This window comes from Petromyzon marinus, chromosome 1 (genome assembly GCF_048934315.1).
Source record: "Petromyzon marinus isolate PM22_M1 ecotype Great Lakes invasive population chromosome 1, UKy_Petmar_22M1.pri1.0, whole genome shotgun sequence".
In the NCBI taxonomy this organism is placed as follows: Eukaryota; Metazoa; Chordata; class Hyperoartia; order Petromyzontiformes; family Petromyzontidae; genus Petromyzon; species Petromyzon marinus.
In genome coordinates, this window is record NC_133667.1 from 28,075,126 (window position 1) to 28,097,979 (window position 22,854).

Here is a 22,854-nt window from a genome sequence, read left to right on the forward strand (position 1 = left end):
GGAAAAACGTAAAGGGGGGGGGGGGGGGGACACAAGAACTCAGCATCAAGGAATTAAAGAAAGAAAAATTGAAGAGGTAATCCCAAGGAAAGAAGGATACGTAATGAACCAATGTGCACGCAGGTGGGAATCATGCCAACAGTGGAAATTATGGCAATGGCCTGTAATAAAAATATATCAATAAAGCAAATGATGATAATTGCAATAATTTAGAGCCCTTTTGCCACTCCACTGCTGGATAAATGGCTCCCGCCCCGTCCACACTATGTCGATCATGGGGCCATATTTTACCACGCTGGTCCGTGTGGGTTGGTCAAAAAGAGTGGATGGGGGGGGGGGGGGACTTTGGACTAGTTCCTATATCACTTGCCACTGATTATGATAGCCATGGCCGGGACTTGAACTCATGTCACCGGGTTATTAGCACAGTGCACCAACCGCTCTGCCAATGTGTATGATCAAAAAGGGTTAAATATACCAGAGGCAATTACTAGGTAGACAGAAAAAAAAATCAATTCACACCTTAAATTGCAAGAGTGTGTCCTGGAATTTAGAATTATTAAAAAAAGCAATATCCTGTACGAAATTATTTGATTAATTTTCTGAACACAACACACATTTATTTATTCTTTTGTTAATATAAAAAAACTAACTATTTGTGTAGTTTATCTTCATTTTTTCTGCATGTATCAATAATTTGTATCCATTAAGCAATAATAACATTTACTCTTGCCACACCAGTATGTCTGTTTTGTAAGAAGAAAAAAAGCTGAAAAAATTCGGTTACTAAGAAAAATTGCCATAATTTATTTCCTGGGAAAGTGCTCAAGATAATAGAGGAGTTGGGAAACTACCCAAGACCTTGTCTGGGTAGGCAATCGACGAGACTCTATGGGCTGGTAGGGTTGAGTAAGTCTGTATCTGAAAGCTCGAATGAAACAAAGCAAATAATATAATATGATTAGAGACAACCATATCTATTATTTGTGTATTGAACTGATTCGCGATGATTTGTAAAAAAAAAATGACAGAGCCGAACATGGGTAAGGTTACCGTGTTAAATTGTGTTTGGTTTGAGTCCTTTTCCTGGAATTCAAACTTATTACTTCGGTTTGTGTTCTAAAGTGACGAAAGGCAGCAGGGCCTATTGATTGTGCATGCCGTAAACAAATATAACATATTCTGGCAATACCTCCGTTTGCTTCCTAGGAGGCTAGTATACTATATCATTCATTGGCAGAGTTTACTGGTCATTGGCCAATAAAGTCTCTAAGGTCAATTAGCACGGGGTGGTGTGTTGGCGGTGCCAAAGCGTACGCTTTTGAGGTGCATTCCAGTGCAAGCGTGCCAGGGCGAGCAAATAATCAAGCTCCACGTGCCTGGCAGCCCTGTCCTTTTGGCAGGTGCACCTATGTTTGCTGCTGCAACATAAAAAAAAAAGTAAGGGTACTTTTGAGTTTAGAAGTACATTAAACTGGTGAACCAGTAAAGTTGTTCCTCTGAATGTGGTTCACAGGCCATAATTAACGTTCAGAGATGTCACTGAAAGAAATGCTAATTAGGGCATCTCATGTGGCATCATGACACTCCACGGTCCATTCATTAGCACAGCTCACTGTTCACGAGAGAGCGTGTAATGTGTTTAAATAGTTTCTGTTTTTCCTTCCACCAAACAAAAAGATGCAATTGTATGGATGATTTATTTTACTGAAAAGAGACATTCGTGAAATATATTGCAATTATGATATAAAATATTTAAACCGAGCAAACTGTTGTTGGGTTTTTGTTTGCACAACTTCTCAAAAAAGTGAAAATGCCAAAATGGTAACCAACACAGTTACGTCAAGCTATCACTTAAAGTTACCCATTTTGTGAGCACGAAAACCACGGGTACTTAAACACTACCCTTCTTGTTCAGAATAGGCATGTCATTAAAGATCACACCATAATGCTCCAAATATGTGACCCCCTTCTCGTGGAGTTATGGCGGTGACAATGCCTTGCCCTCCATGCTCCTAACCATCTCCCCCCCCCCCCCCCGTACACACTGTAATGCTAATGGCTTTTGGTGAGCTGAGCTCCAAAGCTCGGCGCTCCCGGGGCATTCAAAGCAAAAAGCATCCCCCCGAGCTCCGAAAAGAAAGGATGAAACAGGTCAACTGGAAACTGCTGGGGGGGGGGAGGAAAAAAAACCGGCCTTCCACTCCTAAACTTGATTAGTGAACACATTTCACTCTGCCCGTTCTTAAAGGACTTAAATTTAAAGGTGTTAGAAAATTGGAAAAACAAAAATCCATCTCCTCCTTCTTCACATAAGGGATGTTTAAATACAAATCTTTAAATTGCTCAGACATTGATCTCTTCGGGATGTTATTGGGCCTGGCCTTTGTGGTTTAACTAGGTGGACCTATCATTTGTTTAACTCTCATCAGGATTTGTTTCATTACCAAATAGCCGGTGGATTTGACATTCTGAAACTCCCATAGCACGCTGTGGTTTCCCCGATGCATAATGGTGTATGAAATGTTTTAATTATTCCGGCAAGGTTGTTTAATTACAATAGAAATTAGTTTCAAACCATTAACTGGTATGAGGTTTTTTTTTGGGGGGGGGGGGGGGGTTGCCCCTTTGCAGAAAATGATGTTATAACAGCTTAAAAAATTGTACCAATAAAATCTTAACTCAATCTCGTGAAGAGAACCGTGGCATAAATTGCACGGCAGAAATTGCGATAAAACACGCAATACTAGGGATTGCAATATGCGAAATTGTTCCACATATTACTAATCAGCTGTCAAATGTCTAATTCCAATGGGAAACATGAAAAGGTACTGTACTGTTCAATGGAATGTAGATCATGTTCACTTGATTTAATGTATGGGCGCATTGGCTGTGTTTTCTTTTGCAAGATGCGCCCGTATGCTTACTCAAGAAGGACGATCATAAAAGTCCACGCCATTGATTTCATTTAAAACATTATTAGTAATTCACTACACAATTCATAACAGCTTAATCAAACGCGTATTTTGGTGTGCTTTGTAATTTATTTATTTTAAAAAAAATCTTCCCATGACACGGTTGTCGATGCAAATTCCCGATTATTTATCTCTCCGTGAAAATAATCGGCTTTCATATCCAGGACATTCCAGTACGCAGATCCACATTGGTCTCTGTCTCCTTTTAGGGTAAGACCACCGAACTACACGAAGTGTAAATGCCAACAAAAACTTACTGGAATTTATGTTTTACTGTCTAGGTCCACACAGTGTGTACGCTGGTATTAAAATCACATCTATAGCTGCACCACCGGAGGTTTTTTTTTCTTGAGAACAATTGGCAGCGATTGAAATAGCTTTGACCTCACTGAACACGCTGCAAAAAAATAAGTCTGCAATTATGCCGGCCTCTTATGTTGTATGGTAGATGCCATATGCACAATGTGTTCTACGTAATAGCCTGGCCATACACACTGGTGGACATTAAACACCACGCAAAAAAATATATAACAATTTCATATTTATATGCTGTCTAAACACACGCAAAACATAACGTGTTGAATTCTGAGCGTACATGGTGCAGTTTTTTTTTCAGTGCAAAAAGAAACCTGTTCAAGACTTCGCACAAAGAGATTGGTGCTACATTGTGCAAACATAGCACCATGCCAACTCGTGTTTCCTGCGGAGCAGAGCTCGCTCGCATACATACATCCAACACCCCCGGTCTCTCCCAACGGGAAAAAAATGAAAAGAAAACGCCAAGCACAGCCTGGCTCCTTAGCATAATCCTGCGGTGCGGGCAGCAGCTCTGCCCCATTGTTGGCCAATAAATCCCGGCATGCATTCACTGCCTGCTGCCCGAGCACCCACTTCGGTCCATGGCACATGCATTCATTATTAAGCCACCCACCAACTACTCTAAACCCCTACGCACCAGCTTCACACATACACTGCAGTCCCCGATCCTGGCTAGTTCTTCACTCCGTTATCTTTCGTATAGCCTTAACAGACTTTTTGGGCAAGTGATGTTTGCGAGAACCGATAGAAGGCTTGCACGACACACGAGATGGTGGTTGGGCAGTATTACGCCCGGCCACCTTTGTCTTCCTAGTGATATTTACGCATCGCGCCAGGTATTAATTTGATGCTGAATCAACCTAGGGGAGGCCCAGGACCGGTTCAGATAATCGTCAGTGGTGTTGGCCATGAGCGGGAATCGAACTCGGTTCGTAGCGCAGCGCGCTCACCACTACGCTACAGCCCATCCACCCTTCTCCCCCATCCACCCTTCTCCCCCATCCACCCTTCTCCCCCATCCACCCTTCTCCCCCATCCACCCTTCTCCCCCATCCACCCTTCTCCCCCATCCACCCTTTTCCCCCATGCACCCTTCTCCCCCATCCACCCTTCTCCCCCATCCACCCTTCTCCCCCATCCACCCTTTTCCCCCATCCACCCTTCTCCCCCATGCACCCTTCTCCCCCATCCACCCTTTTCCCCCATCCACCCTTCTCCCCCATCCACCCTTCTCCCCCATCCACCCTTCTCCCCCATCCACCCTTCTCCCCCAGCCACCCTTCTCCCCCATCCACCCTTCTCCCCCATCCACCCTTCTCCCCCATCCACCCTTCTCCCCCATCCACCCTTCTCCCCCATCCACCCTTCTCCCCCATCCACCCTTCTCCCCCATCCACCCTTCTCCCCCATCCACCCTTCTCCCCCATCCACCCTTCTCCCCCATCCACCCTTCTCCCCCACCCAAAACGCGCTAAACTCGCTGCCTCTTTCCCCCCTCCGGGCTACCGCTCTCTCTCTCTCTCCCGCCCTTCTCTGCAACCTACAGGAGTACCACTGCGCCGCATTTTAATGAGCAGTTTTCGTGGAACAAAATGATGGCCGTTTCGATTCCTCGGGCCTGGCACGGCAATATATGCGTGCAGAACTTCTAAGCGTGATTGCTGTTACACGCCACAGTATAGGCATGAAGTGTCTTGAGAAAAAGTGATCTAGGCATTGTGAGTTATTGCCCAAAATTGCAACGATAATAAAATATGCAGTCTGAAAGCAATTTACACTTTTAATTCCGTTATGGCTTCTATGTAGCAGGTGAAGTTGTTTAGCACGAATAAATGCAAGTTATGCGTCTCATTTGTGATCAATGATAACCATTCGCATTTGAACGTGTGCACATTTCACTTTGCTCCGTTGTGAGAATAATTAAGAAGTTAAATAGCTGCCTTCTTTATTTAGCTTACAGATACACCTCATATTTCACAATGTACGGTTACGCTGACGAGCTCGCTACAAGTACCATGAATACAGAAATAGAGCCGAAGTTCCACATTTGCTACATACTCTGTTGAAATTGTCCCCGTGTGGTCTTTTAGAGATTTCCCCACAGGAATGCGAACAATTCCCACCGTGCTATTTCCATCTTTGTACCACCTCCCAGAAAGATAATGCACTTTAATCGTTTGTGCCATTTGACTCGTTGTGTTATTTGTTTCCATTGCAGCTCCGTGTATAAACAAAAAAATGGCCCCACTACCATGTGACGTTTTGGAATATTCATTCTCACGCTTGAAATGAATATCGAGAAGGCTTACTCTGTCCTTCCCTTTGTTTACCAGCCACCCACAAATCGCTTTTATGCGTAAACACGCAGGCGCCTGCAGCTTACAACAAAAAAGTACCCACACATTAAGACCTCTCTTGAACACTTTATAGCTGGGGACCACAGAATGAGCAGCTGCAGTTTATTTTGTTGCTTCATTTGTACCGTAGGCAGCATATAAGTTGGCGATTTACATAAAAAAAAATGTTAGCAGTCTTCCAGGCATGTCGGGACTTGCACACGGGCACCCACACACCCTCCCTCCCTGTGCCTACATCTGTCTACTCGGTCAGCCTGAAAACAGATCTAATGGCAGTCAACATTTTAAAATACAACTGTAATCCTAATGTTCCTTTACCATATTGTCCCACCGTATAATTTCCACTTTGCTTGTGCGCGCATTCTGCGGTATTCATTTGTAACGATGGTAAATAAACCGCTGATATTTTGGAATCCTTTTTTTACGCATGCAAAACAAAGGTCACCCGTACAGCCTTAGAGCAGACTGGTGGGCAAGGGAGCACCTATTAAGTAAGGCTGGCACACGATGGGGTGGGGTAGCCAACACCAACACGCCCGGCCGGTTTAGTCTCCCCAACGCTGATGTTTGCACATCCCACCAGTTACTTTCCGCACCTCCAATAAGCACGGTTGGCTACGTACGTTGCGAAAGAAGTTCAACAAATATGCATACATTTGAGGCTGAGTTAGACCTCGGGGAAGCCCAGGACTGGGTCACGATATATTCATCGCTGTTATTGGCTTTGAGCGAGAAATCATACCGGTTCGTAGCGCAGTCTCGCGCTAACCACTACACTACCGCTCCCCCTCTCACTCACACACACACACACGTCCCAACACACACCTAAGCTAATATTATTTCAATGAGCGCAATTAGTCTCAACAAAGATATACTGTCGTGGCACATTCATCGGGAAGGTGGTTTGAAAATGGATGCAATGCGGGCACGACAAATCCAGATCGGGTGAATCACGCAGCGCACTCCTCTCGTGCTCCCGTTCCCTTTGTTCTCTGTCGGCAGTGATAAATGGCCTCGAACAATAAAAAAAAACACACGCGCACGACCAGGTGCGCTCATTTGGCAGCAGATATATTATTTTAAAACAACAATATAAAAATGCACGTGAAATCAAATACATTTTAAATCCAATATTACAATACATTCCCACCGCGGTATACACGTGTCTTTATTTTTTTTTTTACAATTGAATGTTTTTTTTTCCAAGTGGTATCTTGAGAATGTGGGAAGACATTCTTGATTTTTTTTTAAAACACGCATTCGTTGTTCTAGTTGTTGTTGTTGTTTAAATAATATGAAACACGCTGACGTTGTTACTAAAAAAAAGATCAACCCTTCACGAATAAACGTAAGCAATATCGGCCGCTACGTGATGTGACGTTTTAAGGAATAAAAAAAACGAGTAGCGGATAACAAAGGGAGAGAGAGACAAGGAGGTAGGGGTGGGGCGGTGCAACAATAACAGAATAAAAATGCACGTGAAATCAAATACATTTTTAAATTCAACATTACAATACATTCCCACCGCGGTATACATTTTTTCTTTTTTTTACAATTGAATGCTTCTCTAAGTGGTATCTAGATAATTTTGGAAGACATTCTTGATTTCAAATAAAACACGCATTTTTTTTAAAATTGTTGTTTAAATAATATGAAACACGCTGACGTTGTTTAAAAAAAAAAACAACAACCCCAAACAACGAATAAACGTAAGAAATATTGGCCGCTACATGATGTGATATTTTAAGGAATAATATAAAAAAAAGAGTCTAGCGGAGAACAAAGGGAGAGAGAGGCAAGGAGGTAGAGGGGTGGGGCTGTGCAGTCAGCTTCCACCCCCCCTGCCCCGCCCCTCAACCCCCTCCACGCCCCCCCCCCCACCACGCCTGTCACACGCCAACAGCAGCCTCGCTACTCGCGTGGCCCGCGTGCGGCGCGCGCCTGAGCCTCGGCGCTGCCAGCCAGCCCTGACCCACTGCCCTACAATCCTGAATTCCCATTCACTCCGTTAGAGGGGGCGGGGGGAGGGGGGCACGCTGCCACTGTGAGATGTTCACATTCTCTCTCCTCTGCAGGAACTGAATGCCCCGCTATTGCTTTTGTGATAAATTCACGGTGACGTGTTTTATCTCTTTCAAATTTCAAGGCAGGAATTTAGATTGAGATTCTAATATATTGCTTTATGTGTGAGGGGTTTTATTTTCTTATAATTACATATTTTTTTTTACGTATATATGTTTGGACGAATTGAAATTACAAACAGTGGAAAGTTATTGTGTTCTACATGAAAAGGTTCATAATTACCCAGTACTTGGGAATATTGAATTGAAATCGACGTAATGTGGAAAAAAATATTTGCTACATTTCCAAGAACTCATTGTCGATTTATTCCCCAACAAATTATAAACAAGGTTAACATTTGTACCGTAGGTAACACATTTTTTTTAATGAAACAGGCAATACTCTATATTGTGTTGGATATTTTAAAAATATATTTCATTTCAATTATTTTCAATACCATTAATTACCAACCACATATCAACGTTGCATGAAAAGTTTGAGGCAGAACGATTTCACAATGAATATATTTATTTCAAGCATTGTATAGGGCTAGGCGTCTTCCTGTAAAGATTACAAATGCTTTAACAGCAAAAGTATGCAAATTCGGTAACTTATTCATGTTTAATGCTCATTATGGATTTAAAGTAGTACATTTTTCCATGGACTACCGGGAAGCAAACGGACTGTTAGCGTGCAAATTGGAGCAATGCGTACAAATTGCACTCCATATTTCAGAGTTCTGTATAATAATTAATTAATGCCTTTGGAAACACTCTTCTTCGCAGCAGTTGATTCAGCATTAATATAATCATCTTCTCTCCACCCACCCCTCCCCTTTTCACAATCCAGTTAAAGCCGGCTACATCCGGTCTGATGGTGCGATTAAAGTCAGCCGCCACTGCAACACGACGGGCATAAGGACATGCGCAATGCACAAGATAAACGTGTGCCCGCTTTTCCATGCGGCTCTCTCGACGCGTTATTCCTCCAACTTCCAGCGTGGCGGATTTGGAGCCAGTACCACGTGACAATAGAACAAAGCGCCGCATGGGCTGAGGCCACTTGTCAAAATAAATGGGTGCAATATAAATCAAGCCCCTTAATTTGCAGCTATGCGGCCGATGGCAATCTGCCCATTGAATAAAAAAGGTGACAGGTTGATGCTCATAAGAAATGACAAAAATAAAAGCTAGAAATGAACGCACTATTTGTTATTTGCAAACAGATGGTGAATCGAATAGATCCCCTGGTCACATGCTTAATTATCTCATATTCTGCAATACCGAACGCAATCATTGGAGCAGGAAATTATTTTTAAACAAGCATGGCATTTCCAGTAAATAAAACAAACATCAACATTCAGCAAGTGTATGCTTCGAAATCAAACGGGACAGCTGATACAATTTTTCACAATTATAAAATGTAAAAAAATACAAATAGTTTCTGAACGCATACACTAATTAAAGATAATATCAAACGTTAAAATAAGATAGCAGTTTTCAGAAAATAATCAACACAAGATAATGGTAAAAACATTGTTTTAGGGTAGAGGAGTTAGCAATCGGTCGCAAATGAAATACATTATTTCATGCTTAAAGCTTTGGACATTACTCACATGCACGTGTTGATTTTATGAAGACAATAATGAGGGCTAAGGACGTACGACCTGACACCAGCAGGTGGTCATGGCCCACAAAGCCACACAAAAATTATATTTCAATTACAACGATGAGTTCATGGTGAGCAGGAAAAACCTATGGCTTCAACCTGCCTTGGTATTTATATTTCATGAACAATCTAACTGCCTGATTGAGTTACAGATGCATTTGTAGAATGTGTTGGAGGGAAGGAGGGGGTCACAGTATTCACCTGCCTTACAAGTTCCACCTTGTTAGAAGCAACTGCTGCTTCAACGTTGGAAGGAAACACAAAAACAAACTCAGCTGTTTTGCCCCGTGGCTCCTGGTTATGAGACACGACAGTGCCAATTTTGTTTAATAATCACACAACCGCAGCACACTCCCTACACCCGGACACGCCCTACAGGGGCCCTGCGTTCATGGCCACTACACCAACGTTAACAAATGCCTCCTAACCTTCATATCTCTCAAGTCGACGAAAGCGGTAAGATTTGATTATTTCCAGCGGATTTAGCCGCACCAGGGGGCAATAACAATATTAAATAAGAGATGCTGCACTTTTCCTTGCCCAGCAACTGCCATTTAGTCAACTCGATATCATTTTCTTACCTTGCATTGTCCCACACGTGTAAATAGTAGGTGATTTTATTTGGAGTGTTTTCTTTTCTCTATATATTTTTTTGCGCTACCAAGTAACCACCTTTATACAAGTCTGAATAGCGTGTGACCTTTGAACATAACTGAATTGCAATTAAATTTCCAAGTTACACCCTCGAAGAAGAAAAAAACCTGTTAATTCAGTAGGTAAATAATGAATCAACCTCCACTTAATCCACATCAAGTGAGAAAGGTAAACAAAAAAAACACATCGCTTAGTTACGAGGCTGATGAAGCTGTGCTGATGCTGATCTGTCGGCTCATGATTCACGAATGTCCTTTGCTCGATCACTTGGCCGAGGGAGGGGAATGGCACGGCTACCACTGAGCAATGAAACCGGCAAGCCCGGAGAATATCGAAACCCAGCCCGTGGCGAACATCAGCGGGCGAGAGGTATCCGAACCAGCCGTGGCACGTCCAAGACACCTTTCGTCTGCCGTCAAAAAGCCACAATGATCAGTACGGTGAAGCACTGCGTGATCAAACAGTTGCCGTGACCAACCCAACACGATGTGGTGGGAAGGCCTTCATCTAGCAGTGAATGATGTGTGCAATACCGTGGTGGCAGTGGTGCACAAGCACGATTACACAAACTTTTTGTTAACACATTAGTCAAGAATAACATTGCCCCTAAAAGAGCAAATGTAAATAGCCTGGCAAAGGTTTTTATTCATATTAGAAAGATAGAGAGGCCATGGAGAGTGAGTTTACATTTTAAAAATATAATAAAAATTGTTTTTTTAATGTTTACCCGGTTATTATTTTTAGTCCACTTGAAACAACAAGCTCAACTTTTGAATCACAGAGAAATCTGATTCGGGTGTTAAGAATGCATCAATGGATCAATCCGTGACAGGAAATAATGAATCATCAATCCATACAACCTACAGAAGCACTATATATCTATTAAATGGTTCTCAGGAAGAAAAAAATAAAAACAGCAACAATCTGTGCGTGGTAAATGTAGCATTTAATAAAACAGATTATTGACACTTGGCATAACCTCTGTCAGCGGGTGGCTTTGCCACTTGGCAAACACTATACATTCTTGCTATGTTCACGTTTTAAATGTTCCAGCATTATATATACTACTTCTGCTATGTACAGTTTGATCAAAGAGAGCCGATATAATTTGATCCGATTAGCGCGGTTGGCTACGTACGGCGCGAAAGAAGTTCAACATACATAAGTACATAATTCTGCAGTGTATTTTTTCATGAAAACAACAAATATAACATTTTTATTCCGTTTTTAAATAAAAGACCAATAATAGAATTGATCCTCATTTTGCAGGAACCGAGAGTACAAATAAATGAGAATGTATTAAAACCTCAACCACAGCTGATTCATCCTCAACCCATCAATTGCCCCCCCCCCCCCGACACCACCCACATTCACCCCCCACCCAGTCCCCCCCCCTACTTCCTCATGCGCTCTCTACCAAGGCTGGCACGGCTCGGTTTTATTCATTCGGGTTTTAATCGTTTTTTATATAAAACCGGAGCACCTGGATCCTGCCCAAATCCGGTTTTATTCGGTTTTATTAAAGTTAAGTCGGGATTTCAGTCGCACGCACCCCATAAGCGGCGTTCGGGCCGGGGCCCGGGCTCAGCGGGGGGCCCGGAGCCACGCGCTGCGCTCGGCCCTCGCCCAGACTTTCGTCTTCAGTTCGCCACTCGTCGGAAGCGACTATCCCGCAGCTCCAGAAGATCAGCCATCGAACTGTTCAGCGTGGCCACGTCGACCGCCGCTGCTGCGTCTGAGCGAAACTTCTCGACGATGGGATCTATCCATTCCAAGTTGAGGAACAGCCTGGCGCCCAACACAAGTCGAGAGGCTCGTCTTCATTAAGTCGGACCTCAACGTGTTCCACGACTACCCGACGACGGTGACGACGACAACGCCGAGTCCAGCGGCGAGAGCGACGACGACGACGAGGGGCAGGATTGAAGTGTGCACGAGACGCCGATAATAAAACCAGGTTTTAATCGGCAAAATCGGGTTTAATCCCATTAAAACCAATAACCCGATTTGTCGGGCAAAAAAATGGCGTTTTTCCCACCCTTGCTCTCTACCCACCACTCTTGCCCCCACCCTACAATTCTCCAATTATGATAATTGTTGAAGAAGAATCTCTTTTGTGTTATAAACATTGAACCCTTGGAGAGTCATTCGCTCTAGAATGGTGGTTTTACTGCTTTTATTTTACCCAGCACAATTTTATTAGCGGAAAAGAAACTAAATGGTTTTTTAAGGAATTTCCCTAAAGCTCTGCAGTTTTTTGCTCAAGCACATTGAAATTATCACTAAATGTATTAAAAGGGAAAGTATCTGCCCAATAGAGAAAACATTCAGCCTTGAGGTAGCCATTATTAGTTTCTTGTAAAAGCAAGCATTGTACGTGGAGAGGGTTCAGTGTTCTTTTAATCAAGCAATGCACGGTCATGAAACCGGAGTGCTTTGTGGTTGTGCTGCTTTACTTTGCTTGGAATTATATAACCGTGGTGTTGTAACGGTAACAATCTTTACGTCACGGTTTAGGTGAAAAGGCATACATCCTCAAAGATATTTTTAGATTAATCCATAAAAATTATGAATGTCGACTTATAGATCTTCGAAGCTATGATAAAAGGTACAACTATAATTGCAGTAATAAATCTTAACACTTTTAAAATTGAAAATATATACTGTATATCGTACTTAGAGAAATACAGTTTTTGTTCACTTATTGACTTTACCAAACAATCTGAAAGCATGATCAAGAAAGGAATAATACATCTCTGTGAGTTTGTGGAGTACAAACTGGTAGCTGTAAGCAAAGAGTACGTTTCAGGCTGGAAGTCCCCCTGGCAATCGGAGGGCATTGAGGGCAAGTAATGGTTTAATAGCATATTGGCCTCTGAACTGTCTGTTTTTTTAAATATATATTATATATATTATTCAGCAGGTGCCCTGAAAATATCCCAGGACAGTTCACCATCCAACCACTTCCTTCCCAAAACATGTGGCGGTGAAGCTTTCACTGCTACCTCCCCAATGCCCTCAGGCCACACGTTAAATTCCATAGATTCAGCTAAGCCAGTTATGTCAGTGCCATACCCACACTTAAGAGAATAATAATACCTGGTTCTCATCTCCGTTAGTGGCTCTGTACCAGTGGTGGAAGTTCCACGTCCCTATGAATAAGACCATTTCTTGTATCAGACGTCTCACAAAAGAGTAACGTGCAGTGTTGACCCTGGAGGGATGACGGATTGAGTCAACCCCCAACCGGGATTTGAACTCGTGACCTTGGAGAGCCCTGCCATTGTTCTACCATGCCAGATTAACTATCGTGCATTAGCACACCCAGTGGGGCGGTAGCGCAGTGAATCGTGCACTGCGGTATGAACCCGGTGACCTGAGCTCAATTCCCAGTCACGGCTGACATCAGTGGCGAGTGATATCTGAACTGGTCCTGGGTTGCCCGACCCCCACAAGCAAGTCACAGTTACCAGCGTGCTAGTCAAAGTAGTCAAACCACCCCCATGACTGAAAAGCCATAGGGAGGCCAGCAGTGGATTGACGAAGCATTATTGTATTGACTTGATATTCGAAGACTGTTGAACTTCTTTCGTACCATACGCAGCCAACCGCGCGAATCGGAGGTGCATGGACGTGGCTCACACCGAGCCTTCGGGGTGGAATGAACCGTCCCCTCCCCTCGCTCCAGCAATTCGATTAGTCACGATTCAGGGTCATGATTCGATTCAAGAAGTTATTATTTTTTAGCTTGTAAATAGTAGCGTCTCGAGTGGCTGCATGGTTGACTTGAATGCATGAGAATAAATTAATTGAAAATCATTCTTACACAATTCCGCGTGTGCATCGCAAGCCTAAGAACTGATATTAATCTATTAATCATTTCACCCGTCCTGAACCTTACCGTGAATACCAATTGATTTAATTTTGTTAAATAATATGCACATTTTCATTTCAAAAATATGCTATTCTTATGATAAAAGGCTTTTGGATTTTTGTGCAACGTTTTTGTTGTGCATGGCGAACGTTTAGCTTAAAGAACAATATACTCTTGATTTAAAGCTTTCGTGACTGCAGGGATTCATATTCTTGGTTCTTTCGGTAAAGTCATGTAGAAGGGAAACAATAAAATAATAAAAATATAAAACAATAAAATTCTCACGTTTCAACTGCAACACACGCAATCGTCATCAGGTGTGAAAACCACAGCAAGAACATTATAATTTTTTAAAAATATATCGTGCTGTTTTCACACCTGATGATGATTGCTTGTGTTGCAGTCGAAACGTCGTGAAAATTGTTTTTTTATATTTTTATTTTATTGTTTCCCTTCTACGTGACTTTACCGAAAGAACCAAGAATAACAATATACTCGTGTGAAAGTTCTTGAAAACATCCTTGTTGTGAAACATCCCACCCCATAATGCTCTTAAGGCGGCAAACGATTCCTCATTTTAACCACAATATTGTGGAGCGGATCCAGACGGAAAGGTACATAAACTTTCTGTAAAATGCTCACGTGCATACACCTGCCAATGTTTTAGTCATTCTACATTTTTATCTTCCATTGCAGCTGGCTACAGGGAGCCAGTCATAATTGATGGCCATCAAGAGGTATGTATATAAGGAGTATCGAATGCTTTGCAACCATTATGTATTGCTTTGCCCAGACACATGTTGGGCCTTGTCAAGTGTTATATTAAGCCCGCCCCCCCCCCATATCATGTTTTAATGCAGAGCTGGAAATGTCAATGTTGTCAATACGCTCAAGCTCGCAGGAAACAAAGGACAAGGGGTGGAAAATGAAGTTTTATCAGCAGAGCCCATGCCGAGGATGTGGGCTGTGGTTTCTCGTCGGGCACAAGCTTTACACTTCCCGAAGCAGACAGTCACTTGGCAAGTAATGGGCTTGAAGTCTCGCTGCACAAATAGTCTTGGGTGGGTAGTGGCGGGGGGCGTGGGCATGTTCAGCCTGCTGTAGGTGTTGGAAATGGCTATGATAAGCCACAGGCATTCTTTAAAAAAAAAAACGATCCATTGGAGAATTTCACTATTGGGATATATTAATTGCACGGCAAAAGTAACATAATTCAGGCAGTCGTAGCTGCCAATGCAAGCATTTGCTCGATGGGTTTATACAATAAAAATGCGTAATGTGTGGTATGTTATAAGGTCACATACCTAATCAAGGGCATGGAAAAAAAACTTAAGGTATGGGCTTTATATTTGCATTGTTTTGAAATGGGCTTTGTTTGGCCCCTACTTGGCCTAAAGCAACAAGCATGGCTTGCCAAACAAACAGGTTTGAGACAGGGCGCAGGCTCTAGTGCCCTGTGGCTTGGGATTTGTTGGAAACTCAAGCCAAGCCCCTGCTGCTACTGGAGGGATGTGAAGATGTCTGATGAGATGAAGTTCTCAAAAGGACTTAAAAACCAGATAAGTGCCAGACAGCCAAACCAACCGTTATGGAAGAAAAAAAAACATTGCCTTTTAATAAAATTGGCTCGTTTAAACACTGCATGCATTGCAATGCCCGGGGCAGAGGGTCATGCAGTTCACTATGGGTACAAGTTTGAATCGGGTGCTCATTTGCTTTACAAGGAATTCGGTTGATAAATATGGGATTTAAGCAGAAAATCCGAAACATGCTCAAGGAGCAAACGTTTCCATCCGCGTGAGAATCTGCATATTGTACACACCAACACACCAAAGACTGCCAAGTCATCTTGGTTGAACTTTATTCGTCAAAAAAATAAAACTCTTAGTACAACATTTCAAATATAACATTAGTAATTTTACCAAGTGAGGTTAAAAGGACTTCGATAAAATATTCCAGTTTTAAAACTGTATTTCTGCCAGATTCATCCTACATATACAAAAACTGAGTAGTAAACAATAAAATATACTAAACTATACTGGTGCAACAAAATCCTATTTATACTTACTATTTACACAAATAGGTTAAAGCACAACTAACCTGGTTGTCTGTTAAAATTTTAAAATTGGCTTTTGCGCTTTATATAGAATAAACATTTCTTACACCAAAATATATGCTGGGTTTAAACTTTAAACATTTTTCATTAAAAAATAGCATGTCAAAATATAATATAAATTCATAAACTAAAGGAATACTGTCAAAAACCTCCTACATATTAATGAATGCTTACCAGTGTAGTACAAACTAAAATTCCCAGTCTGAAAAAAATAAAACCCAGCTATTGGCTTTACTAACATTTAAATAAAATCATTGCTGTAAACATCCTGTATGAAATATAAAAATCTTTCAAGTCAAAAAGAATAAAATATATTTGAGACGCTATAATATGGAAGATGACCTTTGTGGTTGTTCAATATAGTAATACATTGTGCCTATACAAGACATAATAGTAAAGCTTTGCATTTAAAACTTTTAGGACATTACACTTGATTATAAAAAAATTACATTGAAATCTCACCTCTACGCTACTCTAAAGAACAGTCTGGGCTCGTCAACAGTTAAACTACTGCTGCATCATATCATACCAACAGTTTACGAGAAGACAATACATGCCCCATCTAGCAACTGCACATGTGTGTAACCTACTTTTATCCTACTGCACTTGCAAAGTCGACATCGCAAAATTATTATATTTATATTGACGAGAGAGAGAGAGAACAGGAGGAAGGAATATATATATAATATAGTGTAGATATAAAAGCGCTCTTAGGAAAAGATGCGGATGGCCTGAGTGACTGAGGTCTTGCAGACCGGGCAGACGGGATCGGGCTTTTCACAGATGCGGTTGGCACACTCCATGCAAAAGAGGTTGTGGCCGCAGGGCACCAGCGCCGCGATCACCACGCTCTCGGCACACAGCAGGCAGTCGCGAGAGCCCCCGCCGGGCCGCGACGAGCCGCAGCCGCTACTGCCACTGCCGCCACCGCTGGTGGTCGAGCCGGTGCCCGACGAGGCCCCCGGCGAGGTAGAGGCGGAGGCCGCTGCCGAGCTGTAGCCGGGTATGCCCAGCGGGTCGCTGCGCGCGCGCCGCGCCAGCGGGTGGTCGACGGACGCGCTGGGCCCACTGTCCGACAGCGTCGGGGAGAGGCGCGGTGTGGCAGTGCCGCCGCTCAGGCTGTAGCTGCGCCGGGAAGACATGACGAAGCCGTTGGCGCCGCCGCCGCCGCCGCAGCCTCCGCCCGCGCCGACCGAGCGCTCGCCCCCCGCGAACTGCGACCACACGATGGTGGCGGCGGTGGCGGGCACCTGGGCAGGGTCGAAGCCCGGGGTGGGGTCAAAACCCGGGGATTCAAATCCCAGGTCTCGGTCGTCGGAGTTGATGGAGCTGGCGCTCTCGAAAACAAAGCCGGAGCTAGCGCCGCTGCCACTGCTGCTGCTGCTGCCGACGCTGCCACCTCCGCTGCCCGTGAACGGGCTGATGGGGCTGAACTCTGAAAGCTTGGCGCCGTTGAAGAACGAGTCCGAAGAGGACGAGCCACCGCTGCCCATGGAGCTGCCGCTGTCGTGTCGGTAGCTCGCGAAGCTCATGGCCCTGCGAGGCCCTGGCGTCGGCCGGATCCACAGGCTGCCCAGGCCCCCGCCACCACTGCCCCCGTACTCGAAGCCCACGTCGGTGCCGTTGGTGTGGAAGTCGTTCTTCTCGTTGAACTCCAGGGGGCCACAGCCAGTGCGCAGGGCGATGTGCGCCTCGATCTCCTCGCGGGCACGGTCCACGTTCTCGGGCATGCCCGTGACCTCGAACACGGGCTCCTTGTCGCGGCTGGGCGTGACAATGTAGGTGTGCGTCGTCTGCTGAATGCGCTTGATGGTGGCGCCCTTGGGACCCACCACGAGGCCCACGACGCGGTAGGGCACGCGCACCTGGATGGTGGTCTGGCCCGGCAGGTTGGGCGGCGGGGGCACGCCAGGCCCCGACACGCCTCCACCACCGCCGCCGCCGCCGCCCGGCTTGGAGCGCGACGCCCGGATCATGGAGAAGTGCTCGGCGGCAGAGAGGATCTCCCGCTTGGCGAGGGCGACGTCCTCCCGGCGGCCCGTCACCACGAACAATGGCTCCTCGCCTCGCACGGGCGTCTTGATGTACGTGTTGGTCTTGGCACGGAGGGCCTTGATTTTGCAACCTTTTTTTTCCCCCCAGCAGCAAGGCAAAAATGACACGGGGGGGGGTGGGGGGAAAACGCCAGAAAGTTACCACACGTGTGCACAAAAAAAAACTGCAACGCATAAAATGCAAAAGGAAAACAAAAAAACATTTAAGTTGCTGCAGTATGCAAACGTTGAGGCAGGTGGATAAACTCGACAGTTTTGGCAAAGCATGCCTTCCCATGAATCAGGGGCAACTTCCAACATCACCTCCCCCAACCCACCCCTACCTCCTCCTCCTTCCTACCAGCTCCACCTCCCTTCCCCAGTGTACGTCGTTAAGTAGGGCAAGGAAACATCTCACCAGCAGTCAGCCATATTTTTATTGTCTAGAAAGCGCAACTGCATTCACCACAAATACAGCAACTACGAGCGCTTCAAACAATACCCGGACATACGAATCGGCGATGAAAACTATGCTGCAATGGGAGCCCCCCCCCCTACACACACACACCCTTCACTAGCCCCTAGCTGCAGGCCCAAACAAACAAAAGTACTGGACGGCTACCGTGCGCGTCTCTTTAAATACGTCAAAAAAACGCGTTGGCGTTTACGTACAGTGCCCATTTATTAATCGGCGTAGCAATGCATAACAACCCGGCAAGGGGCTGTGCACAAAAGTACCGCAACCAGTGAGGCGACACGTGCCATGTGCGCACACCTTGCGCCCGATGTCCAAATGGCGCACGAGTGGGCGAATGCCTTTTGTCTACAACATCTGCGTGCACGTTCCGCCTCATCAACGCGTGCATAGATACTTTTTGTATAGAAACGAGTTAGGGACCCCCCCCCACCACCACCACACCTCCTCGATATCTCAATAGGATATCGCCGCCTGCACAGAGTTGGGAGTACATGAATGAATGCGAGCACCGATGCTGATGATGATGAATGGGGGCGCGGGGTGTGTGTAGTTTGCTGTACTACAGAAAGTGGTCGTGTCCACCACCACACTCAGACCATCAGCGCAAACACAAACGACCACGACCACCAAGCGATTACTCTTGTCAAGTGTCGTGCAGGAACGCAGCGTTCGGCTCACCTTGCCGCCCGACAATCTCAGCGACGTGCTCCGAGCTGGGCACCGGCACACACTCGGTCATGTTGACGCTGCGGCGTCCTGCACCACCACCACCACCTCCTCCACCTCCTCCACCCTCGAACATGCAGCCCGGGTCAGGGCCAACTTCTCCGGTGTAGATGCACACGCTGCCGCCGGGACCCCCGATCCCACCGCCGTCAGAGCCCGGATTGCCACCGCACAAGTACGACGAGGAAGACGCCGACGAAGACACCGATGACGAGGAGGAGGAGGACGACGACGACGAGGAGGAGGAGGCGGACGAGCAGGACGTCACGCACGACTGAGGTCCTCCACCGGCCACCTGCACGGGCCCTGCCTGCAGGAGCACCACGCCGCCGCCGGACGAGGGCGACGGGGAGCCGGCGGCGGTGGCCGAGGCGCTGACGGCCTCCTCGTGGTCGAGCCCCAGCAGGGAGAGTTGGTCCAGGGCGAGCTGCAGGGCGCGTTGCTCGTCCATGGCCTCGCCTCCCATCACCACCACTCCTCCTCCTCCTCCAACGACGACACCCAGGCCGCTGCCGTCCATGTCGGCGAACAGCGAGCTCGGCATGGCTTTGGGGGGGTGGTGTGTGGGAGTCTCTTAACGATCGCTTGCCGCTCCTTCTAAAACCTCACCCGCTCCACAACAAATTCTCCTCTTCTTATTTCACCACCACCACTACCCAATCAACCTCCTGATTCTCACTCGGGTTGGCTCCTGGCGTTGCGCTCTTCCGCCCCTCGTGCACCCCACACACACAACACTACACACCAAACACACAACACTACACACACTACACCCCTCGTGGCGCTGCAGGGAAATAAAAAAAATCGCCGCCGGCTCGGCCGCGTGGCTTCTCGCCGCCGCTCGTTTCGTCTTCTTTGTTTGCGGGCCTCGCTCTCGGTCTCTTGTCCGTGCCGACCTAGCGCCGTCCGTCACCGCAGCGGTGTCCCCGTCGCTCTCTGTGCGCCAGCCGGCTTCGTAGACACCGCCACCACCACCACCACCACCGCCACCTCGCACGCACACAAAGGTGGCGTTCTCCTTTTGGTTCGGCCGCGAAGTTAAATTAAATGTCGCTCGTCGTGGTTATTTCTAAAAATTTCATCGGAGAACCAAACGCAACAACTACTACTACCGTGTGCGCTCGTAGATCTCGCGACCCAATGAAGAAGAAACCCACCACCACCACCACCCCCCCACACACCCCCCAGAGGTGGCAGTCCTCCACCCCCTCGCCTCGTGGGTCCCCCTTGCGGAGGGGCGCCGGGCGTCTCGAGTCGGCCGATTCGCTTCCTTTGTCGTCTGCAGCCGGGGTGGTGGTGGTGTTGTTAGAGTGGTAGTGGTGGTGTTGGGGTGGTGGTGTTGGAGTGGTGGTGTTGTTAGAGTGATGGTGTTGTTGTTAGAGTGATGGTGTTGTTGTTGGAGTGATGGTGTTGTTGGAGTGGCCGCCGCTCCACGCGCGGTGTTTCACTCTCGCGCGTCCGGACAGCGCCGGAGGAGTCGATGTGGCAGGGAGTCGCGAAAAGCCGCAGACGTCGCTGGCTTCCTTTGTTCCGAACGCATTCGAGAAAGGAAAAAAAACACAGCAGCCGCCCCCTACAGCACTAGTACCCACCACCACCTCCTCCTCCTTCTCTATACCGTCTGCCCCTCCACTCCTGTTCTCTCTCGCTCAGTCTCCTTCTCCAGCCACTGAAACCCTCCTCCCCGCTTTCCCGTCCTCTCTCCCCACCCCTCCTCGCTCTCACACCACCCCCGTCTGTGCGCCTTGTCTAATACACACACACACAAAAGTCGAGCAGAGGGTGAAGAGAGTGGCTCCGTCCGTTCCTCCTCCTACTACTCCCTCCTTCTCTCTCTCCTCCTCCTACTCCCTGCTGCCTTCCGCCTTGGCCGCTGCCCCGCGCCTCCGTTTATGCGCCCTATGGCTCCTGCGCGTCACGTCGCTAATTCGCGCTCCCCGCCAGCTCATTGGGTGGCGGGCGAGACGCGACCGCCCAAAAAGCCTCCGCCTCCTCCTCCTCCTGCTCCTGCTCCTCCTGCTCTCAATTTGGGGGGGGGGTGGGAGACAGAGGCCAGGCAGCATCTCCCACAGGCAGACTACAGCTTCCACCACCACCAACACCACCAACACCACCTCTCCCCTCCCCCGCAACACCAACCAATACCGCCCCCACCGCCTCTCAAACCTCCACCAGCCACCTCACCCACTTAGCCCCTCCGTCACTCGACCAATGCACACACCCCCACCCCACCCAAAAACACGACCCTACACAAAGACATCGACGCGGACGAACACCTTCCCCTTCGTCCATTATCCTCATCCTAAACCTTCCACCACGATCCACCCTCACCCACTCAACCGATCCTACTCGCCAAAATAAAAACATACATACACACAGGACACGTTGACCCCCATCCCACCTCCCCCCACCCTCATCCCATCAGCCCCCCCCCTCATCCCATCCCCCCCCCTACATCCCATCAACCCCCCCCTACATCCCATCAACCCCCCCCCCCATCCCATCGTCCCCCCCATCCCATCATCCCCCATCCCATCCCCCATGCCATCACACCCCCCCATGCCATCAACCCCCATCCCCCCCCATCCCCCCCCATCCCCTCCAACCCATCACCCCCTCCATCCCATCACCCCCCCCCCCATCCCCCCCATCCCATCAACCCCATTATCCCATCACCCCGCCCCCCATCCCATCCATCACCCCCTCCACCCCCCCATCCCATCACCCCCCCCCCATCTCATCAATCCCCCACACCAATCGCCCTCCCCTGAAACCTGCACGACCACCACCCACCTCACCCACTCAGCCACTCAACCAACCCACTCGCACCCACCCCACCCATCCACACACAGACGCGCGCACACACACAAAGACGCACGCAGACACAGCCCTACACCACCCACCACTCCCACCCAAATACACCACCCACTTCTCTCCCCCCTCCCCGTCTAGTCTCTCCAGCACCGCTCTCCCACTCTCCCCTTTGTGCTTTGTTGCTCTCTCTAACCTCTCATTCGTACCTCCAGCCACACCCTAATCACCGCCGTTCCATTAGCGTTAGGACGTTGTCTTATTTAGTTATTTGCAAATACATAAATATACGTTTGGTTATACGTGTCATTAGCATTCGCGAAATGTGATTGCCGTGATTGTGAAAGCCTTAATTGGATTTAAAATGCACGCGACCTCGCCTCCGCTGCTTGCTCTTTTGATATCTTGGAAGGTTATCCCTCTCGTTGAAGCGCTTTTATTAAGGGCAGCGTTATTTAGCTGATTGCCGCACTCAATTAATGTTTACTTTAGGGGGCCTCTTTGTTTGGGGGTTCACGTGCGTCTTTGTCATTAAATTGACACTTTGACATTCACATTCGTAAAACTTGCCCCGTTAGCACTGATGACTAATGCGTGCGCGTGTGTATTTACATTCCAGAATGCGTCATTTTTTTTTGTTGTGGCAGAATGCACGTGTCAGCACCTGCACCTTGAAAGGCGCGGCGCCCATCCCTCTCACTTGCAATGGCGATGCTTGGGAGTTTCAGGGTTGTACGGACCACCCGAAGATGGGGTAACCCTATCCAAGAATTGTTGTCCGAA

The 22,854-nt window shown here is 47.0% G+C and overlaps 1 protein-coding gene across 1 annotated transcript; it reads right to left on the minus strand.

The window, feature by feature from the left end:
- Positions 1–15,751: 15,751 nt before the first annotated feature.
- On the minus strand, positions 15,752–21,261 carry LOC116939299 (RNA-binding protein MEX3B-like). Its single transcript, XM_032947509.2, has 2 exons — positions 19,213–21,261; positions 15,752–18,148 (listed from the first exon to the last, which is right to left on the minus strand). The coding sequence occupies exons 1-2, from the start codon at positions 19,802–19,804 to the stop codon at positions 16,734–16,736; spliced, it is 2,007 nt and encodes a 668-aa protein (XP_032803400.2). The 5' UTR covers positions 19,805–21,261; the 3' UTR covers positions 15,752–16,733.
- Between the last annotated feature and the right edge of the window lie 1,593 nt (positions 21,262–22,854).